Source organism: Trachurus japonicus, chromosome 9 (assembly GCF_045865225.1).
Source record: "Trachurus japonicus isolate A0001 chromosome 9, Traja_1.0".
NCBI lineage: Eukaryota > Metazoa > Chordata > Actinopteri > Carangiformes > Carangidae > Trachurus > Trachurus japonicus.
This window is the reverse complement of record NC_140915.1, coordinates 9742984-9767648: the sequence shown is the minus strand read 5'-3', so window position 1 is coordinate 9767648 and position 24665 is coordinate 9742984. Positions and strand designations below refer to the sequence as shown.

Sequence of the window (24665 nt, the reverse complement as noted above, 5' to 3'; positions counted from 1 at the left end):
GAGAAATGTCTCACTCCACGATCGAGGGGTGAGGGGGGGGCTACAGGAGAGCGCTGACTATCAGCGGCGAGGAGGAGGAGAAGAGGACAGGACGGAGGAACGGCAGCTGTGTCAGCCTTTTATGGGAAAATTATGCAAGACTATTCCACTCCTCAGCTCTATTAAAAAAAAAAAAAAAAAAACCTCGGGGATCCTGCATTATCATATAAAGAGGCCTGTGTGAGCGTTCGCCGCCGCCGCCGCCGCCACGCTCGCCGCTATGATTCAATAAATCAACAAAAGGACAAACTATGCAAATCCCAGTACACAGCCTGTAAAAAGAAGCATATTAACTGCAATACAGGACACTTGAACCTTTCATTTGATGTTGGGCCAAACTTCAATCTGAGCGAGTCGGAAGGAGGAAGTGTTTACAGAGGCCTTATTAAAGATGATGGGTTGATATGGAATCGTTAAAAAGAGGGTGGGAGGGGGAGGGGTTGCGGAGGGGAGGGGTAGTGGTGGTGGTGTCGTAGATGACAGCTGGGAGGAAGAGGATCTGCTGCTGTTCCTCTGTGCCACTATTTTCCCCGTCTAATTACTTCCTTGGCAATGCCAGAGAGAGAAAAAAGAGAAAGAGGAGGAGGAGGAGGAGGAGTAAAAAAAAAGAAGAGGAAGATAAAAACAAAAGTGAGTGTTAGACGGGAGGACCCGAGGAGTCGGTGACATAGTTTTCCCACTAAGAGCAGAAATGTGGAAACATGGCTGCTCCAAGTAGGACTCGGCCTTTAATAGAGCGAAGCCCAGAAGCTGTGGAGGAGAAGAGCTGAAGGAGAAGTCTTCTACCTCTTCTACTTCACTTTGAATGTGAAGGATTGAACGTGTGTAGCTCTCATTCTCTCAGTTCTCTCGTTTCTCTCATTTCTCTCATTTCTCTCGTTTCTCAGGGATCTGGTGACAAACATTATTTACACTCTGCGGGCGGTCGTCCAGACACCTCGGCCAGCGTTGTAACCAGCGCTGGTTTGTTTTCACAGAGGACGAGGCTGTGGGCTTTTAGTCTCTTTTACTCTGTCAGAATAAAGTTTGTCTCTCACAAAGGTTGATGGAGGCACATTATTTATCTCGGGGATAACATCCTGTGAGATAATGCACGGACAGATCGCACGACTAAAAAACTAAGAAGAAGCAGAGTTTTTAAAAAAAAAAGTTAACAATAATGATGTGGCTATGCTGCAATCTGGGGTTTTCCCAGAAGATAATAACAACAGCAGCAGTGTAGAGCAGGAAATAAATAAAAGGCCTGACAGGGCGACCAGACCAAACTTTGACGAGCTCTCTCTCTCTCTCTTTCTCTCCTCCTCTTTCTCTCTCTCTCTCTCTCTCTCTCTCTCTCTGTGGGTTTTGTCATGCTGGTCACAGAGGCAGTGCAGATCCTGCAGCAAAAGGCTGCACAGATGATCTCAAATCCTTTAAAATCCCAGCGAGGAGCGAGGAGGCCAACTAGTCAGGAATCCAGCAGTATTACTAATCAGAGAGGAATGCTGCGCGTTTCAGCTGGGATGGAGGAAGCCTTGTCACTGTGCTCGCTGCCTTTTCTCCTCTTGTTGTTGTTGTTGTTGGAGCTGAACATTCGTCTACATCTTACAGAATGCATGCAAAAAAAACCTCAACATACAGTATATAGCTATAATTTTAAAGAAAGGAGGGATTGCACCGTGCACGCTCTCTCAACACAAACAAATGAGAAGCACACACCCAATCGAAGGCTTTTCAGCACATTTGAATGTTAATTATTACAAGCTGGATTCGCAGGCTCCTCAGAGATGGAACTGACTCCAGGTCAGCGCTGCCTGGTGGTGTGTCACTTTTTCCCCCTGCATGTTTCATTTTTCGGGTGGTAATACTCACGCTCTCTCATTCTTTAATGATCCATCAGCGGCTACAACACCTGTTTTGAATGAAACGCGTGGTCGGCCGTGTATCATTCTTTAATAAAACCATGTTGGATGGAAGTTTAACAACACGCAGGATGATATGTGGTGAGAATAAAAAATAATTAGAACAAGAATGTCGTAAAAAAAAGAGATAAGTTAGAGCGAGGATGTGCAGAGAAGTGAGAAGTGTTTCCTACGATTCAGATTCAATGTCAAAAGCAGCTTTGTTGCACTTTTTCTTTTGCATCACACATAACAACAACAGAAACAGGGTTGTTCCAGTAAATTTCCAGAAACTTTCCATGGAAGTTAAGCAGGGGAATTTTGGAAATCTTCCAAATTGGAAACTTTCCATGGGAATTATGGGAATTATGGGAATTTATGGGAATTATTGGGAATTTATGGGAAATAACTGGAATTTGGGGGTAATTTAACTATATCATAAATGTAAATATTTTGTTTTGTCATAAGCAGACATCCATGCAAAATAATATAATTAAAAAACATGACATTTCAACAGATTTATTTGTGAGTAGAACTTTATAAAGTTTTAACTGTACTAAGTAAAATATTACTCACCCCCCTCTGGTTGTTTTAACCAGGATTATGCTACAATATATTTTCCCCAACTATATTTAAGTTCCCTGTGAAGGGCCAACCTTCAATTTTGTAAATTTTGGATTTATTCCCGTTTATTCCTAAATATTTGCAATCCTAAACAGAAACAACTCACATATCCCTTTTCTTTTTTTTGTTTTTGTTTGGCTTTGCATGCTCTCAGCTGCATGTGTGTGTGTGTGACGGCCTCTGTCTCATCTCTGCTCTCTCTCTCTCTCTGCTGGCCTTGTCGGCTCTGACACAGATGTAAGTCCAGCTCAGGTCAGAGGTGCTGCGTGGGGATCTGGGCTTGGATTCATGTAAAAAAGAAAACACACGTTGCCATACAAACCCCCGCCTTGGCTGACCGAGGGCTGCTGCAAACGGAAAGTATCACTAATTGGCTGGCGGCGGGAGACGACGAGGAGGAGGAGAAGGAGGAGAAGGCTGCATGGGAAACTTCACATGAACACTGTTTTAGGGACAGGATGCATGGGGCTTTTATTTTGAAGTTCCATCACAAATAAGAAAATAAAGGCCGTGATTGTGTCGGCGGCGGCTGCTGCTGCTGCTGCGGCTCGGAGAAGGTTTTTGCCGCTCGGCTAAATGAAAACACTGTGAGGAGGATGTCATATGGACAGTGACTAACTGTCAAGCTGCTCCCACTCCAGTGTCTCGGTGGCTGTGGAGCCGCTAAGACGTTTCCTTCTCCGTCTACAACGAGCAGCTTTTCTTTTCCATGCAGCTCAGCAGGAAGTCCACAGAGGGGGTTTCTGCTTTGTTTTTAGTTTTTTTTTTTTCTTTTTTTTCTCAGCTTCTGCTTTAATTTGATGATGAACTTCACTGAAGTCAGGACAGGAAACTGCACCTGATTCCCAGCACCCAGAGTCTGTCAGGATAAAACCTGAAATCCATCTGGCAGCCACGAACGTTGACCGACACACACACACACACACACATGCAGATGAACAGAAAGTGGTGGAACTTACAGAATTGACGATGCCTTTGAGCGCGTGGAAGCCATCTTTGACAGGAAACACTTGGTCCTTGGTGTCCGCGATATCGGCAAGCTGTCGGTAACAGGAGAGAGAGAGAGCGGAGCATGAAGAAGAAAGTACTTCTTTTTCCTCTTTATTCCCTCTTTATGACTGAGCACTTGTCTTTTTCCTTTTCATATCTCGGGCAGGAGGAGACGTAGCAGATGGCATGACTGTGGCAAACACTTTGCTCAACCATAAAAAAAAGAGAAAAAAAAATCATTGCAGCACAAACCGGGAGCAATATTGCCTTTGTTTTTACGACTTATTAATAAGAGCTCATCACAGGATGGTTACCATTGGTTACAAGGGACAGGGCCGCCATGTTGGAAGAGACACAGTTAAACTGCAGACATCGCTGACATAAGGAGGGAGAATCAGACTTTGGTGCAGCTCAGAAAGTGTCAACATCACCTCAGAATGTGAGCACAAACTCACAATACAAGTGGCGACCACATGTCTCTGCGGCCAGATTCATTTGTGAACAGTGTGACGAGCCAATAACAGAGAGAGAGAGAGTAAATGATGCTATTATACACAGTTTCAATTTGAAATACCACAGGATGTTCACAGAGAGCTTTAAAAAGGGATTATAGATCAGCTCTATAGCTTCTATATTAATACCGTGAACGAATCAGAGAAATGCACACAGCCTGTATTCGGAAACTGAGCCTTAAAACCAGCCATCAGGACTTCCTGTCACTTTGTGATGTCACAACTAAGCAGTCACCCAAAGCCCCGCCCCCTCACCACCTGGATCAATCACCGTCCAACAACTTTCAAGGATTTAGTTTCTCTCAGTGTTTTATCCTGAAATCTTCTCTATTTTTTATTGGATCAGTTAGAAAACAGTCAGCCAATCAGAAGAGAGGCTCAGAGCCTCCTCTGTTCTGATTGGTTCAACAACGACTACACTGGCCAAGGGAACTGTCCTACATTGGCCAAATTATTTATTCATGGATCTTAGATTTCATGTTATTTTAGAGTTTGGTTTTGTCAATTTAAATATATAATATTCACAACAATATTATATTTGAAAAAATCTTATCTTTTAGCATTTATCTTATCATCATGTATAATCATAATAATGTCTGTGACTGTTATAATGGTACAAATAAAGAAACATGAACTTGACCTGTACTATACTGAGGTGGTTTCTGCTTCTTAAAACCACAGATAGATCCTCTTATAGATCAACACTTCAAATAAAACAGAGGAAAAGTGTCAAATATTGGACCATTAACAGCTGCACTCCCCTGCACATCACTTCCCAAAGTTCTTCCTTCACCTTTTCCGCTCTCTTTATCTACTTCTTTAAAGGGATAGTTCAACATTTTGGCAAATTGGCCCATTTCCATAACCCCTATAGTCATAGCAGTAGGTCTGTTACCTTTAAATGTCGGTGCAAGCTATTTTTAATTTAGGTAAATACAGAGACTGCTTGTTGAAAAACTGTTTTTTTTTTCCTCTAAAACAACTCTGTCTGGTAACGTTCTGTTATTATCTCATAGCGTGATGAATGTGAAGGTCACAACTTGTCCACCAGAGCGTTTTGGAGTTGTTGGATTGTGTATTTGATGAGTTTGATGAGGGAAACCAAGAAATCCCATTAGCCTCTGTAGCGTAGCTCTGAACAGCTCACAGCTCTGCTCCACCGTTCTAAAAATAGCTTGCACCGACAATTAGAGGTAACGACCCTACTGCTTTAACTATAGGGATTATGGCAATGGGCCAATTTGCTAAAATGTTTAACTATCCCTTTAAGACCTGTTTACTCTCTCCACACACACACACAGGTGACAGCAATGATGTTGCAAGTGTTTACCTTTCTTTGTCACACATCCAAGGTGTCTGGAGCTAAAGCCCTAATCACTGAACACACACACACACACACACACACTCCACTGCTGCAGATTAACACTAAAGCTCACTTACCTGCTGCTCGTCAAAGTCCTTGATGCCCACGCAGTAAACACGGGCGCCGTATTTCCTCGCCTCGTCAGCCTGCAGCGCAAACACACGCGCCCATGATTGATGTGCAACAGGTTTGACTCACGATAATAATGATAAAAAAAATAAAAAAACACACACACATGTTTCACCGTGAGCTCGTGCACGTACACCTCCAGTTTCCCGTCCGTCAGAGCCAGGATGATGCTGGACGACTTCTGTCCCTGTGTCTGGATCTGAGCCGAGGCCTTCAGGTTCCACCACAGACGACAACACATCTCATCACAGTCTGATTATTTCTTTATTTCTTTATTATTTTAATCTGAAAGAGCAAAACTGACCTCTTTTATTCCCTCGTGCATGTACGTTTCACCTGCTGGCTTCACGGCGTGCAGGCGCTTCAGACCCTCCTCGATCTCATATCTGAAAAACACACGGGTTAAAGTACAGTAAAACTTAGCAAAGTGTCAGCATCTCGTTGGTAATGATTTGTGCAATGATATATCATTTTATCATTTTATTCTCGTAGTGACGATGAGAATAGTTTGTTTTTCTGGTATCAAGAAGAACCAGTGGAAACTTTATGGCCCTTATGGTGTCAGAGGTCAGAGTTAAATATACAGTGTATTATAAATACTGTCATGTATTAAGGTTTAACATGGACCACAGCTTCGGGCCGATGAGAGTCAAACTTTGTCAACATTTGTTTCCTGTGTGTTTCCTTTGAAATCTCTGATTGTAATGAGTGCAATATAAATAAACCGTATTGTTATTATTTTCATTATTTTAACTATGATCATTATCTCTAGTACCAAGATCTTATTTGTAAGATGGTTTCTTTATAATTTTCACTGTGAAAGCAACTCAAAGGACACCTATGTTGTTTCCTGTACTAGATATGACAGGAATCAAATTTTTTGTTTGTTTGTTTTTTTTATTACATTTTTGACACTTAGTTTGAATTATTTTCTTAGATTTAATTCTATAAGATGCTGAAGAAAAGACAAAAGTAAAAAAAAAATGTGAATACTCATTATAAAAATAAATAACAGCAGTCTAAACCAGATCTGTGATTTTTTTCAACTCAGTATGCAGCATAATGTACTTCATTATATCTCATATGTGTAGCAGTGTGTCGAGTATAATGTAAATTAGCATTTCTGCTACAACCCAACACATTTACACTGTATATTTTGTACTGCTGTTCATTAACATATATTATTATGTCTATACTGTATAATAAATAAACTGTTTTTACACATTAGTTAAAAAATAAGAGTGAAAAACATGGAGTAAAGACTATGTGAGTAAAAATCTTCATATATAGTGATGAAGAAAATCAATTTAATGACGTAAATGAACAGTGTAAGAAAAATAGACAAATGTCTGTTTCTGGTTGAATTCACCACCGGACAAATTAAATGATTTCTTCACAATAGAAGAAAAAAAAAAGCCCATATTGTGATAAAGCGGTGCTGGTTGTTGGTTTACTCTGCCGTTCCACACTGACCAGACACTCAAACATAATGTGAATAAATCTGTGCTGTTGTTGGGACAAAATGACATAACGTCACAGCTGTTGATCAAATGTAAAGACTCAACAAAACGTACACATTTCTTCTACAGACATATTTAGACCACGCAGTGATTATGTTTCATACAGTAACCATGGAAGCAGAAACTGCAACCAGAGACTGTTACGTTTAATATGTTAATGTATAAAATAAAGAGACAACACGGTGAGATAAATGAGCTGCTGTCAGGTTCCTACCTGTCTCCTGTCAGCGGCAGCAGCAGCTGAGCTCTGGCTGAGAAAACAATGAAGGACACTCTCATTCTGGGGCTGGAGAGGAACAAGAAAAAAGCAACAAAAAACAAAAATTTGTCATGATTATAATAAGTCAAAATGTCCTGTTCAGCTCTGATAATAAACGACGACGTTATGCGATTTCTTTTCCTTATTCCACTAAAGCATCTCTTCACTCCTTCATCCTCTTTATCAAATAACCACCCACACACAAGGATAATGTAATAACAAAGGAGCCAGTGTGCTTTATAGATAGATTTTCAACCAGTACAGCTCTGAATTAAATGGAGAATAAAAGATAAAAACTAGCAAAAGTAAAGAATAAAGTATAAAGAGACACTCTATACAGTTATGGACAAAGATATATAAGATAATATATAGATACAATGCTGCTAAGATGTTGAGAATGACTGCACAGTATATAGATACATACAGAATAAAACTAATGAATACAGAGAAATTCACCACTAACCAAACAGAAGGGGATTTTTCTTCAGCTAATATTAGTGTGTGTCTGTGTGTGTGTGACCTAAGCCTCTGCAGGAAGTGATTAATCAATATTCATTCGAGGGAAACTCATGCTGGTGATGAGTCACATAAACACACACATGGACACACATCCTGTTACACACACACACATAGGCCGACTTTGTACCTGTGAGTGTTTAAAGGCTGTGATCAGACGCTGGACACTGAATCCTCTCTGCACCTGTTTACACTCTGTAACGTTACGACCGCACGCCGCACGTCGCACGTCGCACAAATATAAATGAGAATTTTTGCAAACACAGCTGGTTCCTCAGTAAATACTCAGCTGATGAAAGAATGAATGGTTGAAATAAAGTGTCTTGTTCTGAAACCAAAGCAGTGCCACTCATTATTATGGAGGTAAACGCAGCAAAAATAAAAGTGTAGAGAACATCAGCTGTTATATTTATATATAATCATACACTTCAATACTGAATACTGCATTTTCTTGACCATTCAGTCCCTACATTTTTGGTATTAACACTATAATTATACTATTTCAATCAAAAAGTGCAATTATCCTTCCAATAAAAGACATTTTCTTAACTTCTTAAACACGTTTTTTGCTTTTTAACACAGGATTGTTGAACGATTGTCTAAATTTTGTAAAAAAATAAAAAATAAACCAAAACATATATATAATTTTACATGGAATAATCTAAATCTGGGCTATAATTCAATGCCAGCTTTTGGTGCTTGACAGTTTTTCGTTACTTGGCTCTGCAAACTGTTTTAGGGAAGTTGCTAACACGGGCCTGCTGGGATGGAGGAACTCAAGATCTGCTCTTACTGTAGGATCAATCAGAACTCAACAGTGGTCTGCAACGTTTGGGAAATTATCGACCTCTGAGATAAAATGTATTGATTCTTACATATTTCAATTAGATGAATAAGAAAACAGGTGATGAAGGTGCTGGTTGGATAAAGTTTTCAAGCTATTTCATGATAAAGAGGGGAGCATATTGTCCTAATCATGATGCCTCAAAATGGTACTTTATGGTAATTCATCCTCACTTTGAGACAAATTTTTATTATTAAATATTTATATCATTATTACCTAACTACTGTATCTTGGAAACTGAAGCCAATAAACACTTAATTTTCATTTTTAATGACCTAATTCAGGTCAAATTGAGGTTTTTTGTCTTGTAGACCGGTGCAATGTCAGAGCTAATGGATGTTTATTTCTTATCAGGGCCAATATGTACTTTATATATATCATTATAATTTGCATTGGTTCAAGAAGAAGTCTGGTACTGCTTAGTAAAATCAGTATCTCCAGTCAGATTTGAGTATCCCAGTACTGAAGTACTCGGTTACTTCCAACAACAACAACAACATACACATGGATGCCCTCCCACGGAGCGAGCTAAACTTCAGATAATTAAGCGCACAAAGTGTTTCCTTGGGGGATCTGAAGCCTTGGGAGCATAAGGAGAGGTGCTGATGCTTCTCACCCACATGACACATGGCCCAGTCGCGATTCCTTCCCCCGCAAAAAAACATAGCACACACAATCTTTAAAGCCACACGGACCAGATTTTGGCAGCAGCCGCAGCCGTATACGTCCGCATCCTGTCTGCGACTTTTCAATGCATCGCAGAACATACGTGGACTTTTAGAGGCAGCGATGGCGACTTATCGTGAAAAACTTCAGGAGCTTTTAGTGATGGTATGTGCACGTTATTACCTCATCAGTGGTTTGGAGATATTTTCTATTTCTAAGAAAGACTTGGGATGAAGAGGCAGCGATGCCAAGGACAAATCAGAGGGTGGTGGTTGGTGGTGGAGGGGAAGAGGAAGGGGGAGGGCGGGTTGAAGAACTAGTCCAGTTTGCTCCACATGGCGGAACAGAAGTGCTCTTGGTGAGCGAGCATTGTTTAGCAGATTGTCCTCGTCGCCTTCCAGTGTTCTCCGTGTTGTGTTGCTTTACTGTACATTGTCTGCCCGTCAGCCGCTCTGCGCTCTGTGGCGGTGGGAGCAGGGGATGGATGGAAGTGTGGAGCCGGACCCCCCCGGTGCAAATGGCCATTCTCACAGCCCAGAAGACTGCTCCTCTCTGCCACCCACTCCCACCTGGTGCCTTTGCTATTTTCTTCAACCAACCACTTCGTTCTGGCTGGGTCGCTACCGTCTGTACTGTGCTGGCAGCCGCCGTTTGACTCAAACGTTATGCAAGCTGAACGTTTCAAGCCGGTTTCTGCGGTTTTGTCTTCTTTTTCTTTTTTTTTTGTGGTGATGAATTATGCACATAAAAAAAAAAAAAAAAAACGATGCCACGGATTCTGCAAAAATGATTGTGCAGCAGGTGGAAAGTGCTTTAAAACTGTACAACAGACTGAAGCCAATGTCGTCGCCTCTTGAATTATAGATATTTATCCCATAAAACGGCCACGCTGATGAATTCAGGCAAAAGAATTGCACCATTCACCGAACTCATTATCATTTGCTTTCACTTTTCCTGCTCTCATCAGCTTTGTTCTGTTCCCAGGGTCCAACACCGGCTCTTTTAAAGACGCTGAATATCTAATCTATTGATTTAGTATATGAATGTTTAAACCGTAAATCACTGCTCGCTCCTGTTCCATGGAATATCTGCAATTTTAGGGAGGATCATTTTCACTTCATCTTTTTTTTTTAAATCTCATTTCAAAACATGAGCATGATGAAACACTTCCTGACACAACATATATATTTTTTTCTTCATATTTTCCAGAGAATTCATGACTTTGACCACGAGTGACCTCTTTACTCACCTCACAAACCTGTCCGTCAGGTTCTTCACAAACGAGTAAATCTCGACCCAGTCGTTAGCGACGCTCCCGGACCTGAAAGGAGAAGGAGAACGAGACCGACAGTCAGCTCGTCAGCCGCAGCAGATTGAGTGTAAAATACTGTACAGTATTTGTGCTTTTGCACCACAGTTGGACATTAACACCGGCCACATGCTGGATAATTGTGCAGATAAGTCTGTGTAGTTACAGCAGCCACTTCAGCTGCTACAGCCCCTCACATGTTCACAGGAGCTTCGTCTTTCTACAAATCTAGTAGTTGGCTGCTACCGAGTCAGAGCAGATTTCACCATGAAAAACAAGACAGAACAATGTGATTGTTGTGCATCTTCAGAGCTGAATGAGTTGGCTGGATGCAACTTAATGCAGGTACAGATAGGAACAGGTAAACAGAAATACAGTACACAACAAAACAACAAGCAACTTAATACAATATAAAAGTCTGGAAAAAGTCAGAAAATGTCTAAGAAATACTTTTAAAATGCACCTGCTAACATTTTAAAACTTTGCTTTTGTTATGTTTTGTAGGATCTTGAACAGCCACAGTTTGGATGAATCAGTCGAGATCATTTCCCATGATGCTCTACTGGAAATTTACAGAAAGAGACTGTTGTTTTTTTCCAGACTTTTTCGTTTTTTCTTTGAAATTATACAATAGTATTACTATTAATATTACAATTATTATAGTAGTGGTAGTACACAAGTGTCAAATATACAGTACGGCCAAAGTCCTTCTAAATATTAGAACGTCTCTGGTACGGCCCACAGGATGAATTTGCCAAGTGTGAAAATTACATAGAATATTGAAACTGAATTGAAATATCACGTTTTTTTCCTCGAGAAATTTCAGGTTGTTGATAATATGTTTTATAAAAAGGACAGTAAACAGATTAATAGTGTATTTATTTGCACTAAAACAAATAGTTCTCATTATTTATAGGTTAAAATGCTATAGCTTTACTGGTCCGTGTGTGTGCATGTGTGTGTGTGTATGTGGTCCCTGAACTAGAATGAGTAGTACAAGTATATAAGTGTCATGATTTGTCCTTAAACTGACTCTATTTTGACTTTGTATTGATGACTTCCTGTTATATTTTGAAAATGCCTCTTATCGTGGGTTCAAGACCAACCAGAGTCACCTTTCTGCTCTCTATCACCTCAGTCAGCTGCTTCCTGTTTGGCCTGAGGAATAATATGTTTGATGACAATTATATTGACGAAGCAAAGAGACTTGAACCATCACGTCCAAGAAAACAACAACACCGACTGGAGCGCCATCCTCCAACAAGTAAAACCAACTTATTTTCCTCCCAACACTGGATTTAGTCTGTGACAGTGAATTCACCTGAGGCTGACAGAACAGGATAACTGCCTACAGTGGAAGCAGGGGGTTTTCCTTTGGGGTATTAACACTTAATTCATGTCTTTAAAACCAATTAAGTCTTAGAAATTAAAAAATAAACTCCTCTCTGTGACCAAGGACAGGCCAATGTGAGGTGGGTGTCAGCTCGTCGTAGCCCCTTGGCCCCCCCGTGCGCTCGACACGTCAACCACAGTCAACGCAGTGTGTAAAATGTGCCCTTGATGTAACGACAAAGAGGTAATTAAACCAATAATTACAATCGGATGTATATGTGCGGAGAACATAAAACACAAGAGTTTGACCATTAGGAGGCTCATCTTTCATGCCACCTCGCCGCTGCCAAACGGACAAGGTCACGGGAGGGAAGACGCGACGACGGCCGTTAAAGGGTAAAAAAAGAAAAGTTCCTCCGATCTTTGACGAGGCCTGGTTGGTAATTATTAATTAACGGCAGGTTTGGTTAATTGGTGGTTAAGTGTTGGTGTGGGAGGTCGAAGAGGTGACGGATTAACAGTTAATAACACATCTGTATCAGATTAAATAAAAGGTGTTCAGCCAGGGAGCTTCTAAGTTTCCAGCAGGCGAGAAGTGTGCAGATGTTTATCTATTGATTACAAAACTCCCCCTCCACCACAGAGAGAGGTTGGGTGGGTGGGGGCTATAAATCAGTCTCATACAGTAAACAGATAAAAGATTCATCATCGTGTGAGACGAGAGCACCGACAGTAAGTCTCACCCTTTATTTACCCTTAAAAAAACTGTCTCAGCGTCTCAGCTGTTTCCGTGGTGACGTATGGACATGGTCATCCAGACTTCATGGAGACATTTACGTAACATTCAACTCTTGTTTCTATGTCCAGCTAGAAAGAGCTCTGGTTCCTGCATCAGTTAACAGTGTGATAATGTAACTGTGCAATGCATTTTTTGTTCAGTTACTATTGTTCTTGTTCATGTATCATCATCAGTGTTGTTCAAAAAGGTCTCCCAACCTAACCCATAATGAGCCCCATATTACAGTGTATCATTATTTACATTCTCATTGATTTTGAGACTTTTGGTTTAAAGGGGAACTCTCCTTTGTGTTGCTAACCCTCCTCTCCTCCATGCATTTGTTAACAACGAAGCCGGTGAGAAAGTAATCAATAGAACGGTACATAACATTATTTATCATATACAATGTGTATATTTGTGTAGTCTTATCAGTCATAAACAAGAGATGAAGGGTTACGAGGCGCGTTACGTTTGTGTGGCGGTGCGGCAGAGACGAGAGCTGGGACACCGGGTCGGGGGCTCTGATCTTACAAGGTTGGTTTTCAGCCAAGAGACGCTAGGTGGAAGGTAGAGAGCCTCTGTTCTCCCTGGAACTAGTTACAAGTCAGTTATTTAACCAGCACTAGGACTCTAAAGCTGTTCAATTAATGTTAAAATTTTGCATAGTTCCTCTCTAAAATACAACAAAATTCAAGATTGTCGACATATCATGTCATTTTTTGAATGATATTATGATATTTGTTCAAAATCGGCCTTCAATTGATATTTTTTCAAATGTAAAATTATAGGCAAACATCCTGCTGCTTTATGCAAATGTAACTTTATAATAGATTCACCAAAAACTATGACTAATATTGTCCAGAAACTCTCGAAGGCCTCGCTGCATTTGGCATAAAATATATGTTTTCCTAACAGTTGCCACTCTTATGGAGCTGTCGTGGTATTATCCAGAGATGTTTTGGAGTTTTTTCAGACTGTGAATGCACCACGCCAATGTTGTATTCTTGGCATCAGCGAGTACGGGAGGGTCCGACTCAGTTCTCCATGACGTGGGCTTCTGTGTTTCTTTATATTATGTCATGTTGTGGCGCTTTGATGCAAATGCACCGACTGGGCCTGTAGCAGGAAAACAAACATGGACGCTGAGTTTGATTTGATTCATAGTGCATTCAGATGCAGGTGTGATCAAGATTCAGACATTCCTGGATTTTAATCAAACTTCCCAGACACTTCACAGGACGTTTCCTTGGAAGCAGCTACTTCAGGGTTTAGAAAACCCCAAGCAGAAAAAACCTCCTCGCAGTGGCCTCAGTGTAATCATCATCATCATCACTTGGAGCAGGAATACAAAGATTTTAAAAAGGACCACAGCAGCAAATCACACCGACTAAAGTGCTGACATTAGGACCTCAGTCTTATCAGTGGAACCGCAGGAAAACTGATAGTAACAGTAGAGCTATTTTATCTGCAGATAAAAAAGTAAAAAGAAAAAGAAAAGTAGTACAACTATGCGACCTGACGCCACAACAAACTCAGGACAAACCAAGAAGGCTTTCAGGATCCACGAATACAAACTTGTACATGTAAACCAAACTGACCTCCGACTTACAAATGTATACAGACCCAGTTCCTACTTGCGCCAAATAATCTTGGTCATCATCCTGTAATTTTTGCCATTTAGCCGAGGGTGGGGTTTAGTTTTTGGAAATGGGTCAGGGGAGCAGAGTTTCAACCCAACGGCCCAGAGAGGGTGGGGTGGCACGTTTCCAAGCCGGGGGAGGACAGGATTAAAAACAGTTGCTGTCAAGTCAAGACTCTAAACTCGGTGTAATACACTTGGAGGTCTGTTTGCATTATGCTACTTGCAGCTGCAGCAGCAGCGTGCCATAGCCGTAGCTTTACAGTTGTGCAGAAAGTCTGGCTGTCAGGTGCGATCTGTGCTGTTTGATGTGTGCAGCTGAAGACTGAGTGCACACGAGAAACAGGAAGTGGCGGCGCATTGCCAAAGTGTGTGGTGCAAGATAGTTTTTGCATGATTAATACACTGACATACTTGAGCAAGAATTTATAAAAATCATGTTTCAGGTTTTGTGTTTTTTGGTGATATCCTAACACTAGAAGATCGATGCATATATAACAATGGTAAAAAACAAAAAAAATCCCTGTCAGCTGAAAGGATGTGATGATGTAACCTCGTTTATGACAGTTTTGTAAAGTAGCGAGCAGGAAGAGCTGACAAACCTCCGCTCTTCCTTTGCACCGCTCCCCTTCACCTGGCAGCGTTTTCCCACAACAATACATGGACATGGACAAACGTCATGAGCGAGCGACACGGTGTGACAGCGGGCGGGGTGATCATGACCTTTGGTGGAGTAGCCTACTACTACTGCGTTAGGCTTAGAGCGAGGCCGTGGTCACGGTTAGACCAGTGTGGTTCCCTGCAGATGGCTTCGAGTGCTGCCATGAAACCACCGAGCGTTTCAACACCAACAACCGATACGAACATCGAGTCGTATGCTTTTATTTAGCAGAATCTGCTGCAGCTGCAGATTCATTTGGAAGTTCGTCACTGCGCCTCATCAACACCATGATGACATCACATTGTGTACTTATCTGTTTACATGTTAACTTGATGCTACACATAAAAACAGATCATCTGAGCTGAAACACTGGTTAAATCATTGGGGAAGTAACTTGTAGGGCTTTTTTTGATTTGTCGTTTTACATTGTTTTGCAGCTTGTCCATATGCATAACAGTGTTACAGTGGCATAAAAACTATGTGATATATCTGTCTGCAGATATGTCACAACAAATCAAACCAAACAGGCCTCGTAAACAGTGAAGAGTAACTTGTAGTAAATGGGGCTTAATAGAACAAATGTGTGGTGAGGAGGTTGCCCAGTATAACCACAGCATGGGGTCCACTGTAGCTTGACTGTAGCTACTGTATCGCATGCCTTGATTTCATAATTTCATCCACAGTTTGTTACAAACGACACCAACACACATACACCACCAAAATGCAACATAAACAAATGAACAGAGCAGAACCATGGCTACATAGAAAAAGAGCAGGCCGGTTATTATAAAGAATACAAGAGAGCTGTGAAGGCAGCCCAAAACACTGAACATCTCACAACAAAACCATGCGCTGCACTCTCTTTAACCGTTTATGGACACCAGGGTTACCACATCTGGAGGAATGTGTCCAAATACTTCTGTCAATCTAGATACTATGGTGCCCCATCCACCATGCACAACAAAAGAAACACACACACAGTACAGTAGCATACATTTCTTAATAAGGTCACAGAAAACCTCCCCTCCCAGGCCCTGAGTAGCCCACCACATCTCTAACCAATGACCCTCTTTAACTTTACTTTATGTCAAAAAAGAAGCAACTTCCTGCAGCAACCTGAAACAAAAGTTGAGCTCAACTTTGTTTTAAATGTATTTTATGGTTGTACTTACTTGTCCAGGACAAAGTAGAGGTCGTAGGCTCCGTGACAGGATGCCTGCTCTGCCCAGCAAGATGAAGCGAACAGCCCCAGCAGGACCACAGCCACCGCCGCCGCGGAGCTCCACCGACTCTTCCCGTGGTAAAGTTCATCCACCGCGGTGAAGAGTTTAGACTCCAACATGTTTGTGTTGTTATTAGCCTACTACTACTACCACCACAATGAGACTCGTTTGAGCGTTGAACAGAAAGTATATAAAGTTTCAGAGACACTTGAAGGCGGCGTGTGCATCCCTCGGTGTGAGCAGCTACATGTCAGCGCTCTTGAACAAAAAGCGACAGAGTTACCAACCAACAACAGATTGAACCTGAGAAATGAAGGAAATAACCGAAGCGACGTCAGCAGCTGTGGCGTTTCTTCATCCTCCTGACTCACTGCTCACTCACTCACTTCACATCCTCAATAATAAAGACAAACCTGTCTCATAAACTCGCCCCCAGCTCTGTTTAGAGAGATAATGTGAATCAGTGCTAAGAGCAAAACTTCCACCGTGCTGCTAAAAGTAAAGTTCACACACGAACACACACAAACTCTGGAGAGCAAAGTTAGGACGCCTTCAAGTGCTCCTGGAAAAGCTCGTACATCAGAGCGCTCCAGACGGCACTCTGCTTTTTTAACAGCTGTTGTGAGTGATTATTACTCTTACTACTAATAAAGATGTTTTATCAACCATGCTGTAGATATCTTATTAGTTGATGTAAAAAATAAATAAATAAATAAAAAAAAGTCATAGTTTTGCGTAGCCTACATTTTAAGATATGAATACAGTAGTAGAGTAACAGTAAAGACGACCCACCTGATTCATATGATGTTGCCGCAGATCCATGCGCGTATGGAAGTGCGTGCGCACATTCACGATTTGAATACCGGTAACGTTAACGTTACTTCCTGTCAAAAAAAAACGTTACAATGGCGTCAGGTGAGACGGCACAGCGTTGGTACAGGTGGGCCCAACATTTACTCCACTGATGAAACCGCATTTTGAAGACCAAAGCACAGACAGACCATGACGATTGCAATTCAAATCCCAATCGACCGTCCCGGCCGTTTAACGGTTTGTAACGTTCAAGGTTCAAGTCCAAGGCTCAGTTTTTAAGTTTCTTTCTACTCTGATGTCTGTACCCCGACTCCAACTGGCACTTCTTCGCATATGCTTCTTCTCCTCGATGTGTAAGTAACTTAATGGCTACGTTATGCTAAATGTCTGTTTTCACCTTCACGAGTTACCGACTATCGTTGTTATGCTAACGCTAGCTAACTTGCTATTAGCATGTTACGAACCTGTTGCTCGGTGCTGCTCATAGACTGTAAAAAAAAAAAAAAAAAAAAGAGGCGCTGCTGCTGTAGTAGGAAATGCTAACGTCGGCATTTGGAGCTAGGTCGCGTCTTGTTGGCTCCGTGTATCCAATCCATTGTGATTTTGCATAGTTATTATGGGTTTATCTGTCGTTTTCACTGGGCTTTGTTACACCTGTGACCGACCGGGGAATGTGAGAGAAAGTGAGGGGTTTGTGGCCGAGCAGAAGCCGGAAGTGAGGCTGTGGAAGTAGCTATTTGTTAAATCTTCTTTGGAAGCATAATCCTTTTTTTCTTTTTCTTTTTTGTGACTAAAACAATAAACTTACAAAAAGAGAAGAATAAGAGGAAAAACAGGCACTGTATGCACATATTGCAATACACATAGGCAATTAAAAATATAATCTTTGGAAGCATAATCTAACTCTCCCTGATCAATAGTTAGGTACATAAAGAGAAACAAAATTCCCCTTTTCAAGTGGCTTAAGTTTGTATTTCAAACTTTCCGACTGTCCCTAAAGGCTGCATCAGTCTCTGATCCAGTGCGCATGCTAGAGCTGCAACCAGCTGTTGAACTTTTGAGGAGTTGGATGTCCTGATATACACACACATACACACCCAACAACATCTGTATCATCTTTTGTTCAAGGCCTCTTAGTGATCTGACGCCTGCAGTATTTGCACAGGTCACTCACTTGGATTTCTGTTGGGTCTTTCTTCTGATTTTACAAGTATGTAGTTCAAGAGCAAAAGCTGAACTCAATCTGCCAGGGTTTAATGTGGGATAGTTAGGTGTTTAAATAGATCCTCCAAAAACGTTCCCAAGTACTTAATTATGTGATAAGAAATGTATTTAAATGTCTGTGTGAAACATTTAGCCTACATATAAAAGAAAAAGTTTGAAAGATGTGGCCTGAGGCAACATATTTGCTCTGGCTGGTGTCTGTTTTACACTAAAAAGTTTACATTTGGAATACAAACTGCATAAATAAGGTTTAATACAGAAAGAAATCCTTTCATATTAGAGGATAGGCCAAGCATTGTCTTCTTTTCTCATAATGTAAAAATGTCCCCAGACCTTTTAGAGTCTGTCACTGGACCATTATATCATATTGGTTTGAATTATGTCTGTGAAACACTGTATTTAATTTAAGATAATCTGAACACGTGGTGACCAAAGCAGGATGCCATAACTCTTTTCCCAATATAAAGAAGAACAGTCACTGTAAAGAAAACAGAAAAGTCTGTTGGCAAAATGTGAACAGGAAGAGGCTGCAGATGCAGAGGGTCTGCCATATGTAAGAATAAAAGATGTTTCAAATAAGATGTCAGATAAGGACAAGACAAACACTGAGGTTTTCATTGGATGATTTTCAGGGTTTAGTGTGTATTTTCTAAGACTCACTTTCCATTCCTGTCTAGTTTGTATGTTTTTTTATTCCTTCTTTTTCAGTTTTTATAAACCACCATGTTCAAAGAGGCTGATGACCCAAGAATAACTTTCGGCAATAAAACTCAAATATATGGGTTGGATTAACTAGCTGTGATGTGGACAGAGTTGTGTGCAGTTTACTATATACTTAGCAGTGACTTTGGAGTAGTCGATGCACAATTAGAAAAACATACTTTGGTTCGCCATGGTAACACAAAACACCTCAGATATGATGTGTACCACAGCAAGAAGGTGGTGGATTTTCTGTGTAACGTTTAATTAAGATTGCCTCCGTATTCAAGACACATTATGGAAACTGCAGGTGCTTCCATCTTCAGCATGGATGGCTCATTGTGTGATTTTTAAATCCCCAAACCTGGCAGACTCAATGCATTTCCCCACTCATTGATCTAGACAGGGAGCTGAACCCCTCTCCCCCTCTACCTGGCAGCCTACCATGGAGCTGTATGTATGCATAAAACTGAAGCCTTTCTCCATCTTATTACAGCCACACTCCACCCACTGGGCTACGCAACAACATTTAAGCAAATGCAACTTACGTGTCGCCAAGTGCATTTCCCCCCCCCAAAAAAACAGAAGACTTCAAGGCAGTAACAAGAAAGGTAATGTAAATGATCTCACAGTTGTAACTGTTGCCTCTAGGTGAGTCATGGTATTTCATAACTCCTGTGAACCTTCCCCTCAGGTCACAATAAACGCTAATGAATGATACCTTCCCTCAGGTGGTGTTTTCCAGGACAGGAACTTCCAGGTTTGGTCTTATCTGATCACTCATGCCTTTTATTTGAACAAGGTGTGAGTAGCTGGCAGAGGATTTGACTTCAGGCTATAGGCAATTAAGTAAAAACCACTGACAGGCACTCGAATTGAAAATGCCACAGCTGTTGTTGAGCTCTACCTGGTTTACCTCTTATCTGCTGCAACAAATGTCCTCAATAAAGGAAGAGTTGTGGATTCATTACACTTTCTGTAATTCACTTAAGCATATTTGTTTGCTGGTTTTACATTTCAAGGTATGTCATTGTGTAAGCATAAGACAGTGATACAAAATCCAGTACCAGCAGTGGAATCCATGTAAATCTACAAGCAAAATAAACATATGGCAGCCATGTTTATTTGGAGCTAAACCGCCTATAAGGTTTCAACACATATTTTCTCCAATCAGTTTAAGATGTTTTAAACTGTTTCAACTAAAATTGTGCCATAGCAAGTAAACCAAAGTCTTGATTTAAGTCCCAAAATTCAATTTGCAAATGAAGTGGCATTTTAATTTTCATGCCCTCCTCACCAGTGACAGCCAGGATCGGGGGGCATTATGTTTTCAGGTTGTCCATCCGTTCATCCATCTGTCCCATTCTCAAATTTGGCACAAACATTCAACTGGACTCAAGGATTATTTGGAATTTGGTGGCCAAAGGTCAAAGGTCAAGGTCGCTCTGACCCCCACAAAACATGTTTTGCCCACATCCCACAGATTCATTTGCTAATTATAACACAATTCAACGCTGATTTCTAATAGGATAAAATGATAATGTGATGACAATTTCATATCCATAGGGGCAAAGGTCAACTTCAATGTGATCTCTAATGATCTGCAAAAACACCCCCAGCTATTATTTAGTGCTGTAAATCAGGGGGAGGTGATTGTGGCAGTAATTTCCTTGGCTGGTTGGTGGAGGCATCCAACCACAATGCAGTAATTCCAGTTTAAGTCGCTGAACAACAAGTACATTTACATGAACAATAAAAACACATTCACATTTGTTTCCTAAAAGTAAACATCCTAAATTTTCAAAGCAAAATGCTCAGCCATTGTGATACAATGACAAGCTATACTGAGTCTGCACTGTCAAAGACCTTCCCCCCAGTTAATATACTGCACATTTTTTAAAACAAAGCCAAGCCAAAGTCACAAGTTCTTAGTGTTGCATTAAGTTTGCTAGTCTTTCAATTTTGTCAAGTTTGAGTGAGTCAAATTCATGCGTTTCGACTGCAAATTTTCCTCTTTTTGCCTGCCTTGACAATGAATTCGGCCTCATCCAGCACGTAACTGTTCTTAAAATACAGATGTGATAGACAGATGTGAGCCAAACATGGTCTCAAGATGATTTGGGGGAATCTGACATTCCAATAAATTCCAGTTGATTTTACACCATGGAAAAAGAAAAAAAAAAACACTAGGACACTGTCCACATCTGCCCGTAGATCCACGTTTTGTGAAATCCTGGTGGCTCTAAGCCCTCGCTCTGCTCTCAGACTGAATACTCTCACCTTATAAAGTGAAAGAGCCAATTACTCACTCCACAGCGTCTACTAAAATGGATTATACAAAGCAACTAAATCTATTTTCCTTTGTTTTGTCCCAGTGTGGAAACTGTGCTGTCACACAACTCCATATCAGCGAGTGGTAACCACTAACACACCTCATCAAATCCGAATAGTCCAGAGAACAGCAACACACGAGTATAATTATCTGGCAAATCAAAGCCTAATTAGAATTTAATTAGAATGTTAATTCTTTTGCATGGTGTTTGGTTTCAGTATATGCTACCTAACTTGGTGTATCCTGATCAGGGCTCCATAAAACAAAGAGAAACAAATCAACAGCAACCATGTATTTACGATTATTTGAGAAATGTATGTATGTGTATATGAGAATCCAATGGCTTGAGAAAATAGTTGTAGTACATCAATTTGTCACGGGGTTTTTGAGCTGAAAGGGGAAATCAAAAGTGACAGTTAAAACAACAATACTAATTTATGGAAGCAGCGATGTGTTGAAGCTAATCAAGAAATAAACCCATGACAAAATGCAAGATTACACGAACAAACAAATATTTCTAATGGTTAAGAAAAAGGTGCATGGTGACGATGCTGGCAAAGATCTACCATCAAATATGACGGACCCGAGGGATTTTTTAAGAGATCCATAGAAAGCCAAATAGCCAATAAACCTTTGACCTCGCTCTATAGATCCATCTCTTTCTCAGTTCCTCCATCATTAATTGGAATATAGTCCAACTCTTCATAAGTGTGAAACACCCAAATCTTAGAAGACAGTCTCCAAATTGTCCCAACACACCCAGAACAGTTCTAACAACCCAGATAAATACCTTTTATTGAAAAAATAAGTGGCCAAACAGAAACAGAAAACCTGTAATGTAATGTGGCATTGCCAAAGAAATGCAATGTCAGCTGAATTCAATATATTTTTCAAATGTTAAGTGATGTTTGTTAGCTGATATTTATAATTCATGCTTACTGAAGGTGTTACAGTATGCCCACCTAAATGTAAGTGATGTAGTTTCTTGCCAGGAGCAGGTGCTAGTGGTTGTGCTGGTATTTTGGTGTGCTTTCCCAAAGCGTCAGCCATTGTTGTGTTTACAAGATAAGAAGTTAACCAGCTGATAAAATGCAAGAGGGTGGAAGTGGCGCTGAACAGAGGGTGTATGGAAGCAAAGGACGAGTTCAACTTGACTTGTTTTCCACCACTGGAGCAAGATGTTGACAAATTACCTTCGCAATCCACCCAATACTGGTGGCCTTATGACAATATCGACACCTTTTAACGTGCAGGTTAGTTCTGAAGGAGCTCCTCCTGTGGTTGTTGTTATTCCCTCCACTGTTTGTTCTTAGTTTGGTCTGAATATGCTTCACCAGCAACAGAAAGAATTTAAAAAACCTCAAACTTCATTTTGGGGCCTAAATGACATTGGCATCTGTAAGGTCAAACAGTTTTCCTTTCTTTCTCTTTAATGAAGATCTGTTAATTGCTGTAAAGTAAATATGTCTTTAAGAGTCTGCCCCTTTGACTCCGAGGACGAACTGTGAACACACTTCTCTGTTGAAGCCATTGAACTTCTGGCCAGACACAGTTCAGTGACAACACGCTGCTTTCTTTAACAGCTCATGAAAAATCCCCCCTTGCTGTGACAGTCTTTTGTGTAGAGCTCTGCTGAACCAGTCCCCTCCTCTCTGTGACTCACTGTGGTGTGTGAATGTGTCTTTGCTGTCCCGTCGGCAGGCCATTGTGCGCTTTCGTCCTCTGAAGGTCCTTGAAATTCAGAAGTGCTGCGTGTTTACGACGCTTCATCAGGAGAGGAAAAAACTCGTTATTGATAATTGGAGAGGCGTCAGGAAATCAAGCCACCTCAAGAAACAGAACCAAAGAAGTATTAGTCACAATAACAAAGATCCATCGGGCCCTAATAGCGTCTATAACTCATAATTACCTTAATAACTGTTATTTTAGCTTGTTTTTCCTCCTTTGAGAAAGCATTGTTTGTCACTAATGGCATCTTAAGTTGAAATTGAGTGCCTTGCCCAGAAGTAAACAGCATCTATCAATCATGACTTGAGGCCAAGTGTCAAACTACACAAAAGCCAAAAGTGTGTGTCTGTGTGTGCGCGTGTGAGATGAGTCTAGTGTGTGTTTGGGCTCGTCCACCTGTCTGGTATGTGTAAATGGTAATTATGCACACGGTGACCACCTTGTGTTGTCTTGAACACCCCATTTTTCATTTCAAAGCGAACACTCAGGCTCAGTTCAGTCAGTTTCAGCTCTTACTGCTGCAACAGGAGAAAAACTGTCATGTTGTAAAATGAAAACTACAGTATGTGGTTGTAATGTGTCCAAACTGGGCTAAATTTGGGTTTGAATAAGTTATACTTTCTGTGCGGTGGTTAGACCACTGCAGCTATTTGTAGCGGTGATGTAGTACTAAATAATTAGGCAACAAAATGAATCCCAAGACCCATTATGAAGAAATATTTCACTGAGAACATTGAAGTTGGACGAGAGCGATTCTGGATGCTGGCCATGACGAAAGGCGGTGAGAGTTGAACTTGTCCAGCCACACATGATGACTGTGGCTGCTGGACACATAAAGTCGACCTGCAGCTACATGAGATAAGGTGGAGGGTGTGTTTTGTATTTCCTTTCCTTTGGAACAAACCCAAGTCAAGACATTAATCTCCAGAATCCAGTTTATAGGCTTTTTGTCTTCGAGAACTGACCAATAAAGTTTGGATGTGGACCAGATTTTTGTCCGGCTTATCTCTGGCCTTGTATCTGTGTCGAAACAGCTGAGCATTGTAAGCATTCCTCTGTTTATACTGCCCATGAGGATGTCTCCACATAGTGTGATTATACTGCAACGATGGGGAACAAAATCCACAGCCTTTTGCAAAAACACACTAGCATTTAGCTGTAGCTACTAGCTAGCAGCATGATACTGTGGTCTGAGTTCAACAAATCAAATATATCTTTTGAAGTTTTTCCTTTTTATTCAAATACCCTGCAGTGTTTTTTGTTTTTTTTTACATGGATGAGAACAAGTTATTTTCAATACCAACTTGGGACTCAGGATCGGTAAATATTATAATAAGACAGTGTAAAAACCAAGAGGGAAATGAAGCCCTACGGTGAAATGACTCAGCAGGTACATGTTAAGATCCTGAGCCTGTTCAATTTTAACATGAAATTGTTGCCAAATTGTCAAACCCTCACTTGGTCAAACCACTAATACACACACACTACGACTCTGGTCGTCAGTTCATGCTTCAATTTTCACTGGCAGGGTCTGATAGGATGCAAACAGAAGGTGGAGGTTGGGAAGCATGACGGGAAAATCCCA

The 24665-nt window shown here is 40.9% G+C and overlaps 1 protein-coding gene and 1 long non-coding RNA gene across 3 annotated transcripts in view; both read right to left on the bottom strand.

The window, feature by feature from the left end:
• Window positions 1–16838, bottom strand: part of antxr2a (ANTXR cell adhesion molecule 2a) — an 83693-nt gene extending 66855 nt beyond the window's left edge. Inside the window, exons 1-7 of the mRNA XM_085785885.1 lie at window positions 16234–16838; window positions 10592–10663; window positions 7272–7343; window positions 5842–5923; window positions 5644–5748; window positions 5486–5554; window positions 3503–3583 (exon numbers count right to left, since the gene is read on the bottom strand). Of these exons, the coding sequence (XP_085642011.1) occupies window positions 3503–3583; window positions 5486–5554; window positions 5644–5748; window positions 5842–5923; window positions 7272–7343; window positions 10592–10663; window positions 16234–16403 (651 nt within the window). The 5' untranslated portion in view covers window positions 16404–16838. The remainder of the gene's footprint in view (window positions 1–3502; window positions 3584–5485; window positions 5555–5643; window positions 5749–5841; window positions 5924–7271; window positions 7344–10591; window positions 10664–16233) is intronic.
• The window catches only part of LOC146980968 (uncharacterized), a 330839-nt gene that overhangs the window by 220546 nt on the left and 85628 nt on the right, over window positions 1–24665 (bottom strand). The gene's annotated exons all lie outside the window — the stretch shown is intronic.